We start from the raw sequence: 17,105 nt of genomic DNA, 5'->3' as shown, positions 1-17,105 counted from the left end.
GACTTATTCTTTGTAAGCCTAGCTAAGTTAAGGGGATGTAAACACACCAACATCGGTTGTCAAGTGATGGTGAGGGGAAAACACAGACACACAAACATATATGTGTGTGTATGTATATATATATATATATATATATATATATATGTATATATATACGACTGACATGTCCAAGGTGCAGTGGAACTGAACCTGGAACCATGTGGTTGGAAAGCAAGCTTCTTACCACACAGCCACTCCTGCACGCATGGATTGCCATGTACATGTCACCAGCACAAGTGCCTACTGTCCACAACTGCATAGCTTCACATGTCTTCTCAAGCACAGCAAATTGTCAAGTCTTGGTCACTTGGTATACATACAGACATACTGGGGCTGACTAGTAGTGTTGTTCCCTCTTGGTTTAATGAAATAAAAACCAGTTATATACTAAGGATCAATTTACTCAATTATGTCACCCCTATCATCATCATCATCATCATCGTTCAATGTCTCTAAGAAATTTTAACTTGATTCCATTATATGACCATCTGTCTCACTCTGCCCTGCCCTATCACCCCACTTTTTTATGTAACAATCCTGTCCCCTTTTTAATGGGTTCATATGTAAATGAGGGGTTCATAATATTGAAAGGAACTAAAGCAACTGTGACTTTCTTTTCTTTTTCTTCTCACCCCACCCCCTTTCTCCCACATCATAAAACTGGAGACTGATGTTTTTATTCTTAAGGAGACCACCACCACCATTAGTATTACTACTACCACTACTACCAGCGCCATTACTGCCACCACCATCACCACCACTACTGCTACTACTTTTACTATTGCTGCTTCTGCTACCACTACCACTAATAACTTATTGCTTTTTTTTTTGTTACAGATCAAATAACTTTTTTTTTTTTTTTCCGATGTTGGGCTTTGATGGGGAAACTGATCTGGTGGAGGGGAGGGTGGAGAAGGGGTATGGTAGCAGGGAAAGAAGAATCTTTTATGGTCTGATGAGCAAAGAGTACTTTTCTTTTTATTTTATTTTTTACTCTTCACTGTTTCCTTTTAGAGTGAGTGTGTGTATGTGTGTGTTGTTACTGTTCCATATTTATTGATGAATATGTAAGAGAAATAAAGCTGGACTTTCAGGCTCCTTTAGACCATAACATTAACTTAAACTGCAACTATACCAACCAATATCATCAATAATCGACATTTTATTCACCTCCACTATTTTAATACATTATTATTTTTATTGTTGTTTTTGTTGTTGCTGTTGTTAAGGTGGCAAGTTGGCAGCACCATTAGCACATTGGACAAAGTAAAAGTACTCAGCACCATTTCTTCCAATTTTATGTTCTGAGTTCAAGTGCCGTCAAGGTTGGCTCTGCCCGTCTTCCTGTTGGAGTTGATAAAATAAGTACCTGTTGAGCTGTTTTGGTGTGTAGTGTAAAACTGATTGATAAGTGGAGAACCGAGGACTTACTTGATGGGGATGCTGGGCCTTGAGGAATCGGTGGAATGGCTGGCAAGGGTGCATGGAGTGCAGTGGTATGGGTATGTGTTGAGGAGGGATGAGGAGCATGTTGTGAGGAGGGTGCTTGGGTTTGAGGTAAATGGACCACGAAAGCGAGGTAGTAATAGTATTTAGGTGGTGAGCTGACAGAATCATGAGCATGCTGGAGAAAACACTTAGTGGTATTTTTTCCAGTTATACATTCTGAGTTCAACTTCTGCCAGCCTCATCTCTGCCTTTCATCCTCTCAGGGTCCATGCAATGAGTACCAGTTGAGCACCGGGCTTGATGTAATTGTCTAGCCCTCCCCTATTACCCAAATTTTGGGGGTTGTGCCTGTATTAGAAAGGATTGTTGTCCTTGGTATTATTATCATTAAGGCAGTGAGCTGGCAGAATCATAAGTATGCAGGACAAAAAGGCTCAGTGAAATTTCTTCCAGCTTTTTATGATTTGAGTTCAAATTCCACCAAGATCAACTTTACCTTTCATTTTTTTTTTCTTTTTTTTTTTTTTGAGGGTTATTAAAGTAAAATACCATTTGAGCACTGAGTTGATGTAATCAACTTCTTCTCCCTCCAAAATGGACAAAATGCTGCCAAGTATTTTGTATGGCATGCTAACGATTCTGCCAGCACATCACCTTAGATGTATTGGGTAATATTGGTTTCAAATTTTAGCCCAAGGTCAGTAGTTTCTGGAGAGGGATAAGTCAATTTCATCAGCCCCATTGCTCGACTGATACTTATTTTATCAACCCCAAAAGGATGCAAGGTAATATCAACAGCAGCGAAATTTGAACTCAGACCATAAAGATGGATGAACTGCTGCTGAAAATTTTGCCTTACATGCTAATGATTCTTCCAGCTTACCACCTTAATGTATTGGTAATATTAATTTGTTATATATATTTTTTATATTGACATACATTTATATTTTTATTTTTGTCCTTTCACCATTATGTTACAAATGATCTAATATTCTTTTATTTTCTTTCTATTTAACAGGTCTTATTAGATGAAGGGAGTTGTATATGCCTCTCTTAGGATGTGGCGTAATGTGGCCTTTTTAGTTTTGGTGATGCCACTGCTGTATGTCAGTGGCGATTACATTGTAAGCAGTTTCCAAAGCTCTAAAAATGGTTCCACCATGAATCATTATGTCGTTAATAAAAATACCGGCAAAATCTATGTTGGTGCCGTTAACAGACTCTTTCAACTTTCTTCCGACTTAAAGGAGGAAATTAATGTGTCTACCGGACCAGTAAAGAGCAGTCCGCAGTGTCCACCACAAAAATATTCCTGTGAGTCTGGACAATTTACTGATACTTACAACAAAGTTCTCGTTGTGAACTATGCATCACAGGAACTGATTGCTTGCTCAACCCAGTTCCATGGTATATGTGAAAAAAGGTACCTTGCCAACATGTCCATCAGTAACACCAACAAACCGCTCTCCAACCCGGTTGTTGCTAACAGCCTGAATGCAACTACTTTTGCTTTTATTGCACCAGGACCAAGCCAAGGAAATGGTGTTCAGCCCAACGTATTGTATGTTGGTGCAACCAGAACCAATATTGGATTAAGGATATACCGCGATCTAGTGCCAGCCTTCTGTATTCGCAATCTCGACAATTTTGAAATTGCATACAAAAGCCCTGTGGAGCAGAGTTCCAAAAAAGAAATTGAAACCCAACATAGAGAAACATTCAAAGTGAACTACATATATGGCTTCAGCTCTGAGAAATTCAGTTATATGTTGACAGTGCAGAAAGCCAATACCCAAGATGAGCGTTATGCTTCGAAGATCTTCCGGGTTTGCCAAAATGACAAAAATTTCTACTCTTATGCAGAACTATCCTTCAAGTGTGGAAGCAGCAGGGTGTATAATTTAGTGCAAGCTGCCTATCTTGCTAAAGCAGGCAGCACTTTGGCACAAAATCTTGGAATTCCCACTACGGAAGATGTTCTTTATGCTGTATTTTCTCATGGACAGACTAACAAACTGGAACCACAGCCTCGATCAGCACTTTGCATTTATCCAATGCGGATTGTTAGGAAAATATTTACCCAAAACATTCGCCAGTGTTTCAAAGGACTTGGAAATATTGGTCCTGAACATCTTACAAAGTCTACTTTGTGCCAAAAAACGGTAAGTTTTTTTTGTTTTTACAAAATTTGTTTTTGAAATTTTATACAATTTTTTAATCTTTTATCTGTTACTTGTTTCAGTCATTAGACTGCAGCCATGCTGGGGCACCGTCTTCAGCAATCTTTTAGTCAAACTAATTGACACCAATACTTTTTTTATATTTTAAACCTGGTACTTATTCTATTGGTCTCTTTTGCCAAATTGCTAAGTTACGGAAATGTAAACACACTAACACCAGTTGTCAAGTATTGGTGGGAGACAGAAAAACACACATGCATATATACGTGTGTGTGTGTGTGTGTGTGTGTGTGTGTGTGTGTATATATATGATGATGATGATATATATATATATATTTATAGACAGACAGACAGGCAGATATGATGGACTTCTTTCAGTTTCTGTCTGCTAAATTCACTCACAAGGCTTTGGTTGACCTGAGGCTATAGTGGAAGACACTTGATCGAAGTGCCATGCAGTGGGACTGAACACAGCATCATGTGGTTGGGAAGCAAACTTCTAACCACACAGCTACGCCTACACCTAAAAGTTTCACTTTCTAAAAATTCTTTTTGCCCAAATTCAATCTACCCCTTTAGCATTCAGAATTTCTTTCAAATGTAATGCAGACAGAAAACATGCAATAAAATAAAGTGTTTTCTGGAAAGATACGTTACCCAGAAATGAGAGTCAGAAAACAAGAAAAATGAGTCTATACTCTTTTACTTGTTTCAGTCATTTGACTGCAGCCATGCTGGAGCACCACATTTAGTTGGGCAAATCGACCCCAGGACTTATTCTTTGTAAGCCTAGTACTTATTCTATCGGGTAGGTTTTTCATCTGTTAGAAATAGCAGTTAAATGTCTTTCAAATTATGCCTTTCTTTAAAAAAAAAAATTGGAAATTTGAGACAAAGATATGTAGTTCTAAATATGTCTGAAAATATTTAAATAAATAAATAAATAAATGATCACAAATGAATCATCTTTAATTATAAGCCTGCTGGATCAGATCTGACCTGGGTTTAAACAACTGATATTTCAACACCATCATTTCCATACATCGTCCCCACCCCAAAGTAATCAGCAACAATTTGAAGACTTTTTCTACATCTCTGTCTCTATCTTTCTCATATTTTTCCCTCCCCCTCTGTCCTTCTCTTTCTCTGTCTCTCTGTCTCTCTGTCTATCTCTCTGTCTCTCTCTCTCTCTCTCTCTGTCTCTCTCTGTCTCTCTCTCTCTCTGTCTCTGTCTCTGTCTCTCTCTTTCTCTCTCCCCCTCTCTCTCGTATCTCTTCCATCCATCTCTGTCTCTCTTTTTATTCTCTCTCTCTTTTTATTCTCTCTCTCTCACTCTCTCAAACCTTCCCCCCACCCCGCTGTGTCTCCTTATCTCTTTCTTTCTCTCTTCCCTTATTCTTCCCTTTATCCTCTGCTCCCGTCTCTCTCTCTCTATCCCTATGCATATCTAAAGATTCTGTGAAGCATTTTCTACCCTTTACCATTTACAGAAAATCTTAGTCTCCCCCTCCCCACTCCACTCACTATCAGGGGCCTCTTTTAATTAGGATCAGTTTAAATTCTTTTGCGTATTATTTTATTTGTTTACTTCCAACAATGGAGGGAAAAAGAACAAAAGCAAAAAAAAGCAAGAAAAATAATGAAAACAAACCCATGTTTTATTGAAAGGTTAACTGTCATCTTGTTCTGTAAAAGCAAACAACCTTCTCTTCGTGCCTTACCTTACGTTTCCCACAGTTTACTCCTGCTACCACTGGTGATGCTACAGCTACTAATAAATAATGCCATTTTTATTATACTCCTAAGCAAGGCCCATAACTCTCCTTGATTTCAAATGCCTGCTTTTACTGAAAGTAGAAGAAAAGGAATAGGAGAAAGAAAGAGTAAAAGAGAACCAGCTATTCCATCAGTTATGACAACGAGGGTTCCAGTTGATCCAATCAACGGAACAGCCTGGTATCAAAAGGGTTAAATTCAAAGTACAGTAGATTATCATACATTTTAATCTGAAGCCTTACTGTTCTTGCCAACACACTATTTTTAATGTTTAACTATATAACTGCCACTGAACTACAGAAGAACCATACACATGCAAGCATACCACCAGCATACTTACATGTACAATTGTGAATTGGCACTCCAATCATGATGGTCTTGGATTCATTTCTACGTCACAGCACCTTGGGCATGTATGTCTTCTACTATAGCCCCAGGCCTACCAAAGCCTTGAGAGTGGATTTGATAGATGAAAACCAGTAGTGATGTTGATTTATTCAACTGAACCCTTCAAGGTAGTGCCCCAGTATGGCCACAGCATAATGACTGAAACAAGTAAATGATAAAAGATGCAAGCATGGAAAAGAAAAATATGAAAATATCTAACTAAAACAAAATATTACTCCATCCACTGTTCTAAGATTAAAGAATTTGGAAACATGTTTCTATTATATTACTGAGTTGTATTTGCTGCTATTTCTCTTTTGATGTTGTATTAAAGTATTATGTCCACTCCAGAACAATTCAGATTGCATAACAATCATATTGACAATGGATGGTATATTTATTCCTACGATATTCCAACTGCTTCAAAACTGAGTAGGCAAATAGTGTTGTGGTCCATCTCAAGAACCATTATGACAAGGTATATTTGTGAAACTTGATTCATTAGCACAGTGTTTCAACGACACTGTCTTGTCAGCCAAGGCACCCCGGTGTGATGAATCTAGCATAAGTTTCAGGCTCCTGTTTATGATTTCAGCAAACAAATTGTTGACTGCAATCTGCTGAAAATATTTGTCATAAATGAACATGAGATTTTGATCTTGGGTTTTTAGATTGCTTTAATTTTTTTGCTACTATATTTTTGTTGCAATATATTACCTTTATGCCAACTCATTTTTAGAATAGTGAAGAATTTAGTAAAATATTTTTGTCATTGTTAAGCAAGTGTTTAGAATATAAATTTATGTAAAATTTTCAAGGCAGGTTTTTAGATCATTTTAACACCTATTTACCATATTTCCAATGTAATATTATTTATTCAACAGGTGTCTGAAACATGAATTAACATGAAAATTTCTTGGAAGGTTTTATGTCGTTCTAACCCTTATGATATTATATGTATATTAAAATACACTGCCTTTGTGTCAAATAATGTTAAAAATAAAGAATTTAAACAAAATATTTTAGTGAAATAACATTTTTGTGATTAAACTAGTGTTTAGAACATAAATTAACATAGAATTTTGATGATTACGTTAAAACAGCAAGTTTGTTTCATAGAACTATGGTGGTCTTAAGCAAGGTGGTATCAAAAGGATCAAACTCAAAATACAGTAGATTATCATACATTTTAATCTGGTGCCTTACTGTTCTTGCCAACACACTATTTTTAATGTTTAACTATATAACTGCCACTGAACTACAGAAGAACCATACACATGCAAGCATACCACCAGCATACTTACATGTACAATTGTGAATTGGCACTCCATCAGTTATGACAACGAGGGTTCCAGTTGATCCAATCAATGGAACACCCTGCTCATGAAATTAGGAGTGCAAGTGACTGAGCACTCCACAGACATGCATACTGTTAACTTAGTTTTCAAGAAGATTCAGCATGATACAGAATGTGACAAGGTTGGCCCTTTAAATTATATGCACTTCCCCATTTTGCCAGCTGAGTGAAATGGAGCAGGGTCAAATAAAGTGCCTGCTCAAGGACACAACACATTGCTGGTTTTCGAACTCACAACCTTATGTTCATGAGCCGAATATCCTAACCACTGAGCTATGCTTTGAAGTGGATATTCAAATTTGTGAATATCCACTTCAATTCAGCCAACATATTATCTTGTCTATCATTCCCCAATTTTCTCTTCAAAACCTGGAATCCTTTCTCTGTATTATTAACTTAAAAGACTGAATTAGCACCAAAACTGGCACCAACCCACCTTCCCTTTACGACCCCAGAATGTCCCATTTCTTCCAACTCAAAGCTTGCAGTGTCAATAAGATAGATTCTTAAGACGGAGATGAGGATGAGATTGGAGATGAGCAAGTGAAGCGAAATAGAGTGGTGTGGCGGGAGTCTCTTCTCTTCACCAGAGGGTTATTGGGTAAGACGTTCTCACTCCCGGAGGACATAATTTTCTAAACATGGCAACTGTGTGGAGGAAGCGGTGATGTGTTTGAGAATGGGTGGCGGTAGTTGTGACTTAATAAAGTGGGGTGGTATATCAACACACCATTCTATTGGGAGCACATTTTTGTAAAGAGCGCTGTACTGGAATCGGTGAGTGTTGCTGCTGCAAATCAAAATTGCTGGCTTTATTCTCCAGTAATTTTATTATTGCATGAAAGATTTGATGTTATTTGGCAGTTGGCCATTTCCATTAAACTAGGTCGGCACTGCATAACTTGGTTTTTGCTTATAAAGAGATTTGTTTTTGTATATTTGTTGTTGTTACTGTTTTTATTTATTTATTTATTTATTTATTTATTTATTTTGTTTGTTTTGCATGTATGTATGTGTTCTTGAACGCGAGGAAAACTAAGCAACTTTTAATGATAATAATATCCTCATTAATGTTAGGGTGGTAGTGTTGCAACAAAAATGGTGGAGAGCTCCCAGCTAAAAATGCTTTGCAGTATTTAGTTCGGGCCATTTACATTCAGAGTTCACTTTACTTTTTATCTCTCAGAGATGACGAAATGAGTATTAGTGATACAAACTCATTGTGGAATCCAATCAGATTTGGACCTATATAAGAAAAAAAAAAAAGATAATTTATTAATACTGTGGTGTTGCTGAACACTGTGTCTTTGAATTTACATTTTCTACTACATTCTTCACAATAACAACTTAAATCCCTTTAACCCCTTTTCTTACATATTTCAGTTTTTGAACACACTGATTTTGTTTTAATTAATTTTGAAAATAATGAAGAATTTACTAAAATAATTTTGTCAGTGTTAATTAAGCTCATATTTGGAACATAAATTAACGGGGAATTCAGATCACTTTAACCTTTTTACTGTGATTACATTTCATGGTCATTCTTGTCATGATGCTAAATAAATATCCACCAAAAAGATAGAACTAATATTTTCTGCTTTTGCAATACTTTTTCAGTATCTCCTGTAGATATGTTTTTTGTATCCACCTCTAAAAGTATTTGATTCTTGTTCAGTAAAGAGATATTTGATGAAATACGTGAAAAAAAAAAATCTGCAAAACTTGTCCTTTGTAAAAAGTTGTATGGGGTGCTCCACTGTTCTCCATACCAGGAGAGGTTTATCCAAAGTTGTCAGGTAAAATTGCTTTCTATAGGCTAATGTTATAAAACAATTTGAGCTGATATCTGTTTTCTGCATTCAAAGTATAAAGGCAGGAAGTTTGTATCATAGAACCAGTGATCGGTCTCTGGCAGGTTGATGATATCAAAATGGTTAAACCACTTCAAAAAGACAGTCTGTTACAAATACACAAGCTCGTATATACACTAGTGTTCTCTGTCTCATCACGATAGTATATGCTGCTCTGCTAAACTAGCTACCAGCAAACACCCTCTTCACCAAAGCCTCTGTGTGTGTGTGTGTGTGTGTGTGTGTCGTATTCTTCCTTTTACTAACCATACTGCATCTCACTGCTGAGATATTACTCTATTCTTCAATTCTGCTTCCACCTACATTTTTTCTTTTTTTTCCTGCAGTCTCTGATCTTTAAGCCTTTTGTTTTCATATTTCTATTGAAATATGCTACCTTTATTTAGTTACTTTTAAAAAAATAATGAAAAATTCAGTAAGAAACTCTCCGTACTAAGCCGGAGGTGGGCAGCAAACTGGTAGTCATTACCGCACCAGGTAAAATGCTTAGCCGCATTTCATTCATCTCGAGTTCAAATGCCACTGTGGTCGACTTTTCCTTTCATCCTTTCAGTGTTGATAAAATAAGTATCATTTAAGTACTGGGGGTCGATGTGATTCCCCAAAATTGCTGGCCTTGTACCAAAATTTGAAACCAATGTTAAGCTGGAGTTTGGAAGATAAATTAACATGGAATTTTGATGGAAGGTTTTAATTTAGATTGCTTTAAAACAGGAAATTTGTATCCTGGAATCAGGGGTGGTCTTTCTCCGCCCCCACCCCCACCAGGTTAGTATCAAAGGGGTTAAGGGTGAACATAAAACCTCATCAATCTTGTCTAGAGAGTTGGATGACCTGCAGATGCCATACCTTTCTCCTCACCTTCTCCGTCTTATAACAAAACTAGAAAACCTGTAGATTCTATTATATTTTAAGTTTTATAACTGGTCCTAATCAGACACTGGTAGGTGTCTTAGCTGACTTGGGGCAACATTGTGTCTGTGACAGGATATAAACTCCCAACCTGTTTCCTAGTTGTCTGGTGACCTATTGTCGACTCTAACCCCTCCTTCTTTGTCTCTTTATCTGTCTCCCCCTCATGACAGAATTACATTAAAAAAATAATAAAGTAACAAATTTCTTGTACTTTAGTCCAGTCAAGCTAGGTTTACAACTGCAATGACAACAGTCACTACATTCAGGTGAAATCAGTACATAGATTAGGTGAAAAACTTTGTATGAATTCCTGAGTGAACTTTCTTGGCTCATTCTCTTTTTTTTACTTCTTTCTTTGCTTCCATTTCGGATATTTGGCACTCCTGACTAATAATAACCTTAGACAATTCCAGTATTGGCGGTGGCAGCAGTGGTGATAGTGATGATGATGGTGGTGGTGGTGGTAGAAGCAGTAGTGGTGAGGACTCCTGCCAAAACTATAGATAGACTACTTAGGAATTCCTAATCTCCACACACTTGTAGGTCAGCTGGAGCAGAAGCAGACTGGGAAGAGGTCTCTGAGGTCAAAGTTGTTGGTGGGTGGCAGTGGTGGTGTTGGCTGTGGTGTTGGTGCCTGAGGTCATCTAAAGAAGAATAAATAAATGAATTTAAAAGAAATAAAATAAAAACTACGAAATAAAATGATGGCCAAACCTAGTTTTATATTTACTTCCAAACATATATTTGCATTTTCATTTACACTTAACATGCATCAATGCATGTACATGCATATATATGAACGTACACATTCACCATTCACACACACATAGTACACAAACTCTATTCATGCATGTGTGTGTCTAATATATATGTATGTTTATATATATATGTATATATACTCTTTTACTTGTTTCAGTCATTTTTTGACTGCGGCCATGCTGGAGCACCACCTTTAGTCGAGAAAATCGACCCCAGGACTTATTCTTTGTAAGCCTAGTACTTACTCTAGCAGTCTCTTTTTGCCGAACTGCTAAGTTCATAAACACACAAGCATCGGTTGTCAAGCGATGTTGGGGGGACATACACAGACACACAAACACGCACACACACGTATATATATATATATATATATATATATATATATATATATATATATACGACGGGCTTCTTTCAGTTTCCGTCTACCAAATCCACTCACAAGGCTTTGGTCGGCCCGAGGCTATAGTAGAAGACACTTGCCCAAGGTGCCACGCAGTGGGACTGAACCCAGAACCATATATGTATATATTTCATACATATGCACACATATGAATATAGCAAACATACATGCACATGCACACATGCACTCACTAAAATCATACATGTACACATGTTTTCTGGTGTTTTCTCTCCTTTTCTCTTTTATCCAAGCATATCTAAGTTCACTGATGAACTCTGTTATTTTCATGTCTTCTCACACACACACATGCACACATGCAATACATATGAACACAGATAGCTCCTGTGTAGCAACACAAATCTGCATCTCTCACAATTTGCTTTATGCTTAAATATATCCCACCATATATTTGGTAGCATGAGCTTGGGCACACACACACACACACACACACACACACACACACACACACACACACACACACACAGGTGCAGGTATGACTGTGTGGTTAAAAAACCTACTTTGCAGCCATGTGATTCTAGGTTCAGTTCCACTGTGTGGCACCTTGGGCAAGTGTCTTCTACTAAAGCACCAGGCTAACCAATGCCTTGTGAGTGAACTAAATAGATGGAAACTGTGGAAGCTCATCATGTGCATGTGTGTGCATATATGTCTGTGTGTGTGTGTGTGTGCATCTTTGTGTTTGTCCCCCTGCTGCTGCTTAACAACCAGTGTTGGTTTGTTTACATCCTCATACCTTAGAGCAGTGCCCCAAGACAGCCAAAGTCCAAAGTACAAGGTAAAAAAATCATCAGGATCGTTAAGAATCCAAATTGGGAGGTGAGGTGGGTGTGTGGGAATGAAATACCCCTACCACCCCTAACCTTTCCTGTATTATATCTTTATTTCTCTATTTCTAATGTTTACTTTGAAACCTTGCAAACCTTCTTGTCTTGTCCTTTTCCAAGTGGGGGGTGGGGGGTATATTTGACATTTATGTGATGGAGGAAAGAGATGGTTTGATGGCTGTCTGTCTGTCTGGCTGGCTGTCTGAAGGGAGGTGGTGGTATGTTTGTTTATTTGTTGTTTTTTTTATTAGTTGTTTTTTGTTTCTTTGTGTGTGTGTGTGTGTGTGTGTGTGTGTGTGTGTGTGTGTGTGTGTGTGTGTGTGTGTGTGTGTGTGTGTGTGTGTGTAAGAGTATCTTTACTCTCTGTTGAACTACATTGGATCTGTTCTGACCTTTTGTTAGAAATGATCTGCAACTATCACCACCACCGATTCCACCACCACCACCACCACCACCAGTTCCACCACCACCACCACCACCAATTCCACCACCACCACCATTTTTCCTTTGCTTACCATTGCCACCATTAGCCATGCACAGTCACTACTACCACCACCGCTATCATTATTCCTACATCAGTCACTACCATCACTGGCGCTACAACAGTCATCACCACCACCACCACCACTATCCCTACAGTAGTCACTACAAACACCTTGTTAGTCATATTATTACAGCCATCATCATCACACTCACCAGCAGTACCACCATAATTACCACTACCACCACCACCACCACCATAGCTACTACCATCACCATCACATTCATCAGGACTAGCCTTACCTGTTATTAGGTCATAGGTCACATCAATGACAGCATCAACAACTACCACCATACTCACTACCACAGCAACTATTTCAGCCAATACACTTACTTACTAAACTACCACCTCTGTTGTGCTACATTCCACAGTTGAATTAGAACAGTCAAAAACAGTGAAAGACATGCACCCAACACCAGAGCTGAAGACACCTCCGAAAGGGGGTGGCCCCGCCACATCAAAACGGTAGAGGAGTAGGGGCCGAAACCGGACGTGGTTCCTCCTGATGATGTCTTGAGCTAACTGGATCCTATAAAGGAGCTGTTGTGGTAGCAGACCACGAAACATGGTTGAAATTCCCCATTCCAAGGTCTTTTAAATCAGAAGAAACCACAGCTCTCCAGCTTAGCAGTTCCAGTCAAAGCCTGGAAAACGAACATTTAATGATGTTGTCGATGATGATGATGACGACTATAGCACCAATACTACTTTTGATTTTTTCTAATACTTGTCATCACATGATCAGAGGCAGACCTAGGGATAAACAGCAACACTGTCCATTACCATTGTCATTAGTCATACAAAATCCACCTCCATCACCACCACCACCACCAATACCATCACCATCACTACCAACACTACCACCACCAACATGAAAACTGTTTTATTCTTGAAGGAATGCTGATAATGCTTATGGTAATAATAGTTGATGGACTTTGTGTGTTTGTATATATAATCTTTTATTCTCTTATTTGCTTCAGTCATTTGACTGTGGCCATGCTGGAGCACTACCTTTAGTCAAACATATCGACCCCCAAGACTTATTCTTTGTAAGCCTAGTACTTATTCTATCAGTCTCTTTTACCGAACTAAGTTATGGGGTCATAAACACACCAGCATCGGTTGTTAAGCAATGGTGGGGCAAGCATAAACACACAAACATATATATATATATATATATATATATATATAGTTAGGTCTTAATTATTTACCAACAGTATTAGTTTAGCCCCTTCCCTGCAAAATTTCAAGTCTTGTGCCTAAAGCAGAATGGCTTAATATAATGATAATAATTGGTTCAAAACCAGCAGTTTCGAAGGAGGGTGGGTGCCAATCAATTACATTGACTCCAGTACTTAACTGGTACTTATCTTATTGACCTTGAAGAAATGAAAGGCAAAGTTGACCTCAGCAGAATTTGAACTCAGAACTAAGTGCTTTACAAGGCATGCTAACAATTCTGCCAGCTTACCACCTTGTTGATGGTAATGCTAGTAATAATAATCTATTATTATTATTATTATTATTATTATTATTATTATTATTATTATTATTGTAGTAGTAGTAGCAGTAGTAATAGCAACAACAATAATGATAATCATTATCATCATTATTATTATTTCTAACATTTAAAATAATTTGTTTCTGACACAGTTACAAAGCCACAAAATTTAGTACAGAAATTCATTAAATCAACGTAGTATTTAACTGGTACTTAAACTTATCGACCCCCAGGAAGATGTGAAGCAAAGCTGAAAACAAGTTGGCTTAAACAAGATCTGAACTAAGAACATAAACAGCCACTACAGACTATTTTTAGATGTTAGGTTATATCTAAAAAATCAATGTCAAAAGACCAAATGGTTAAAAGTGCCAAGCAAGAAATCAGACCAAGTTAATGGTTGTCTGATTTTTTGTTTATTTTTTTTTTTAACATTTTTCTTAACATTGGCTACCTTAGAAACTAGCTTAGTCAACAGATAATGGAATTTATTGTGTGTGTGTGTGTGTGTGTGTGTGTGTGTGTGTGTGTGTGTGTGTGTGTGTGTGTGTGTGTGTATTGGAAAATTGGCAACAAATCAATGTATTCATTAAATAGAATTCTCGGAAGGTATTTGTGGTAGTTTACATTGATAAAATCGGTTCAATTGGGAACAAAAAGAAACTAATATTTGGGTCATGAAGAAAGAAAATAAATAAATAAATCATTATTTCAGTATGTCCTGATAAAGAAACCAAAACTATTTGAATGACTCCCTTAGCTCTTAGATATCGAACAAATTCTTATTTTTAATTAATTCATAATTCAGAGTTGTTTCCCTTGCATTTATTGACAAGAGTTCATCATTGTGCTAATGGTTTGCTTAATTTAAATCAATTCTGATTTCAGACTTAACTCAGTCATAGAACTGAAACAAGTAACAGAGTAAAAGAATAATGCTAATGATATTTTTTCTCTCCTCGCAACATTCATAATTTTTAATTCAATTTTTTTTGTCTCACTGCATCAATTATAATATCATCTATTATAATACCATCTATTATAATACCAATTATAATACCATCTACTGAACTACTTGTTTTCATGCAGATAGGGTGACTGGGTAATTCTCTCACCAACTCTCCTGTCTCCCATCTTGCTTGTCCAGTTTGCCTACCTTTTCCTATGTTTCACATATTTGTGAAGGAGCAGACCTCTGGCCAATAAAACTAAGCAGGGGCAATCTTTATAGACTTTCATGCGATCACACAAATTCCAGTACAATCTAGAACGTTCAATGATCATCAACACTGCCATTTTTTTATGCCACTTTTTTTATGAGGACATTGGTTGGCAAATGACAGTGGAGGGATGATCACAAAGGAACACAAACGCACACATGGCTGGCTTCTACATGGTTATTCATCTACCAAATTCTCTCACAAGGCGTTGGTATAGTTGAAGATACTTGCTCAAGGTGCCATGTAGTAGGACTGAACCTGAAACCATGCAATTCCATAGCAAGCTTCTTAACTATACACCCACTTTTTTTTTTTCTTCCATTTTGCTTTGATTCTGCACAGAGGCTACAAATCCATAAATTAGCTCTTATGATTTTAATGCAAATAATATAAAACAATATAGATATCAATTTGACACAGAAGCTAACAGCAAGCCCACCCCATTAGGCTCGCCCACCCACCATGTCAGGTGACCAAATTACCAATTAGACTAGAGCACTTCATTTCAGGTGACCAACTTACTAATTAGACTTGAACAATTCATGTCAGGTGACCAAATTATAAATTAAGCTACAAAGCACCTATCTAGTGTAATGAAACTAAATAGCTGTCAGCAGGTGAAATGGATTGTTCCTGCAGGTCAACTTACCTCAGAGCTCTGATCATATAGAATGTAGATCAGTATCATTATCATCATCAGCTTAACATGCAACTTAGCTTGCTGACATGTGTCAGACAGAATTTAAGGTGTGTTTATTTTTTGTCATCAACCCTCACCTGTTTCCAAGTAAGGTAATTATTTCTCCATGACCAGACATGTTTTCACAGAAGATTGGAAACAAAAGATACCCCTTGCGTGATGGTGACACTCATTTACAACTATCATGCTATTCCACACACACACACACACACACATATGTATAGACTATTACAGTGAATTCAGAGATTGATATATTTGTCTCAGTGAAATACTTATAACCCAGCAAAGCAAACACAGGATTTACTCACCGGATGAATTACAGTGGGCTTACTTACCCCAAGTAATCCTAGGTGCTCTTTACAACTCGATGTGATTAGCCTGAGCCCAGATTATAACCAAGTGCTCATGTGGTATCCGCCTGGATAATTTATCCCTATCTCTCTCTCTCTCTCTTTCTCTCTCTCTCTCTCTTTCTCTCTTTCTCTCTCTCTCTCATATATATATATATATATAGATATATATATATTATTCTTTTACTTGTTTCAGTCATTTGACTGCGGCCATGCTGAAGCACCGCCTTTAGCCAAGCAAATCGATCCCAGGACTTATTCTTTGTAAGCCTAGTACTTATTCTGTCGGTCTCTTTTGCCGAACTGCTAAGTTACGGGGACGTAAACACACCACCATCAGTTGTCAAGTGATGTTGGGGGGACAAACACAGACACACAGACATATATATACGACAGGCTTCTTTCAGTTTCTGTCTACCAAATCCACTCACAAGGCTTTGGTCGGCTCGAGGCTATAGTTTAAGACACTTGCCCAAAGTGCCATGCAGTGGGACTGAACCCGGAACCATGTGGTTGGTAAGCAAGCTACTTACCACACAGCCACTTCTATGCCTATATGGTGACACTTCACTTACAACTGTCATGCAGTGTCAAGGCAAGGAGACACAAACACACTCATATATACATATATGAGTGTGTCTCCATCGACAGCAAATAGAACATGTGCTTTTATGATCAAGAGTCTTTCACTTTTATTTCTAGCAATGTTGGTGCTCCCTGCATTGTTGGTCACTTACTAGTGATAGTGAATTATTCCCTTTTTTGGTTTAAAATTACATCTAGCCTCCTTAATTATATATATATTCATATATATA

The 17,105-nt window shown here is 37.5% G+C and overlaps 1 protein-coding gene across 3 annotated transcripts in view; it reads left to right on the top strand.

Moving 5' to 3' along the window:
• Positions 1 to 17,105, top strand: part of LOC106878623 (plexin-A1) — an 803,747-nt gene that overhangs the window by 173,859 nt on the left and 612,783 nt on the right. For all 3 annotated transcript variants that reach the window (XM_052967952.1, XM_052967953.1, XM_052967951.1), the window contains exon 2: positions 2,507 to 3,650. In XM_052967952.1, coding sequence (XP_052823912.1) covers positions 2,517 to 3,650 — 1,134 coding nt within the window. In that variant the 5' untranslated portion in view covers positions 2,507 to 2,516. The remainder of the gene's footprint in view (positions 1 to 2,506; positions 3,651 to 17,105) is intronic.

The sequence above is a fragment of the Octopus bimaculoides genome, chromosome 5 (assembly GCF_001194135.2).
Source record: "Octopus bimaculoides isolate UCB-OBI-ISO-001 chromosome 5, ASM119413v2, whole genome shotgun sequence".
NCBI lineage: Eukaryota > Metazoa > Mollusca > Cephalopoda > Octopoda > Octopodidae > Octopus > Octopus bimaculoides.
The sequence above is the reverse complement of the archived record's forward strand: the minus strand, read 5'-3'. Positions and strand labels throughout refer to the sequence as shown.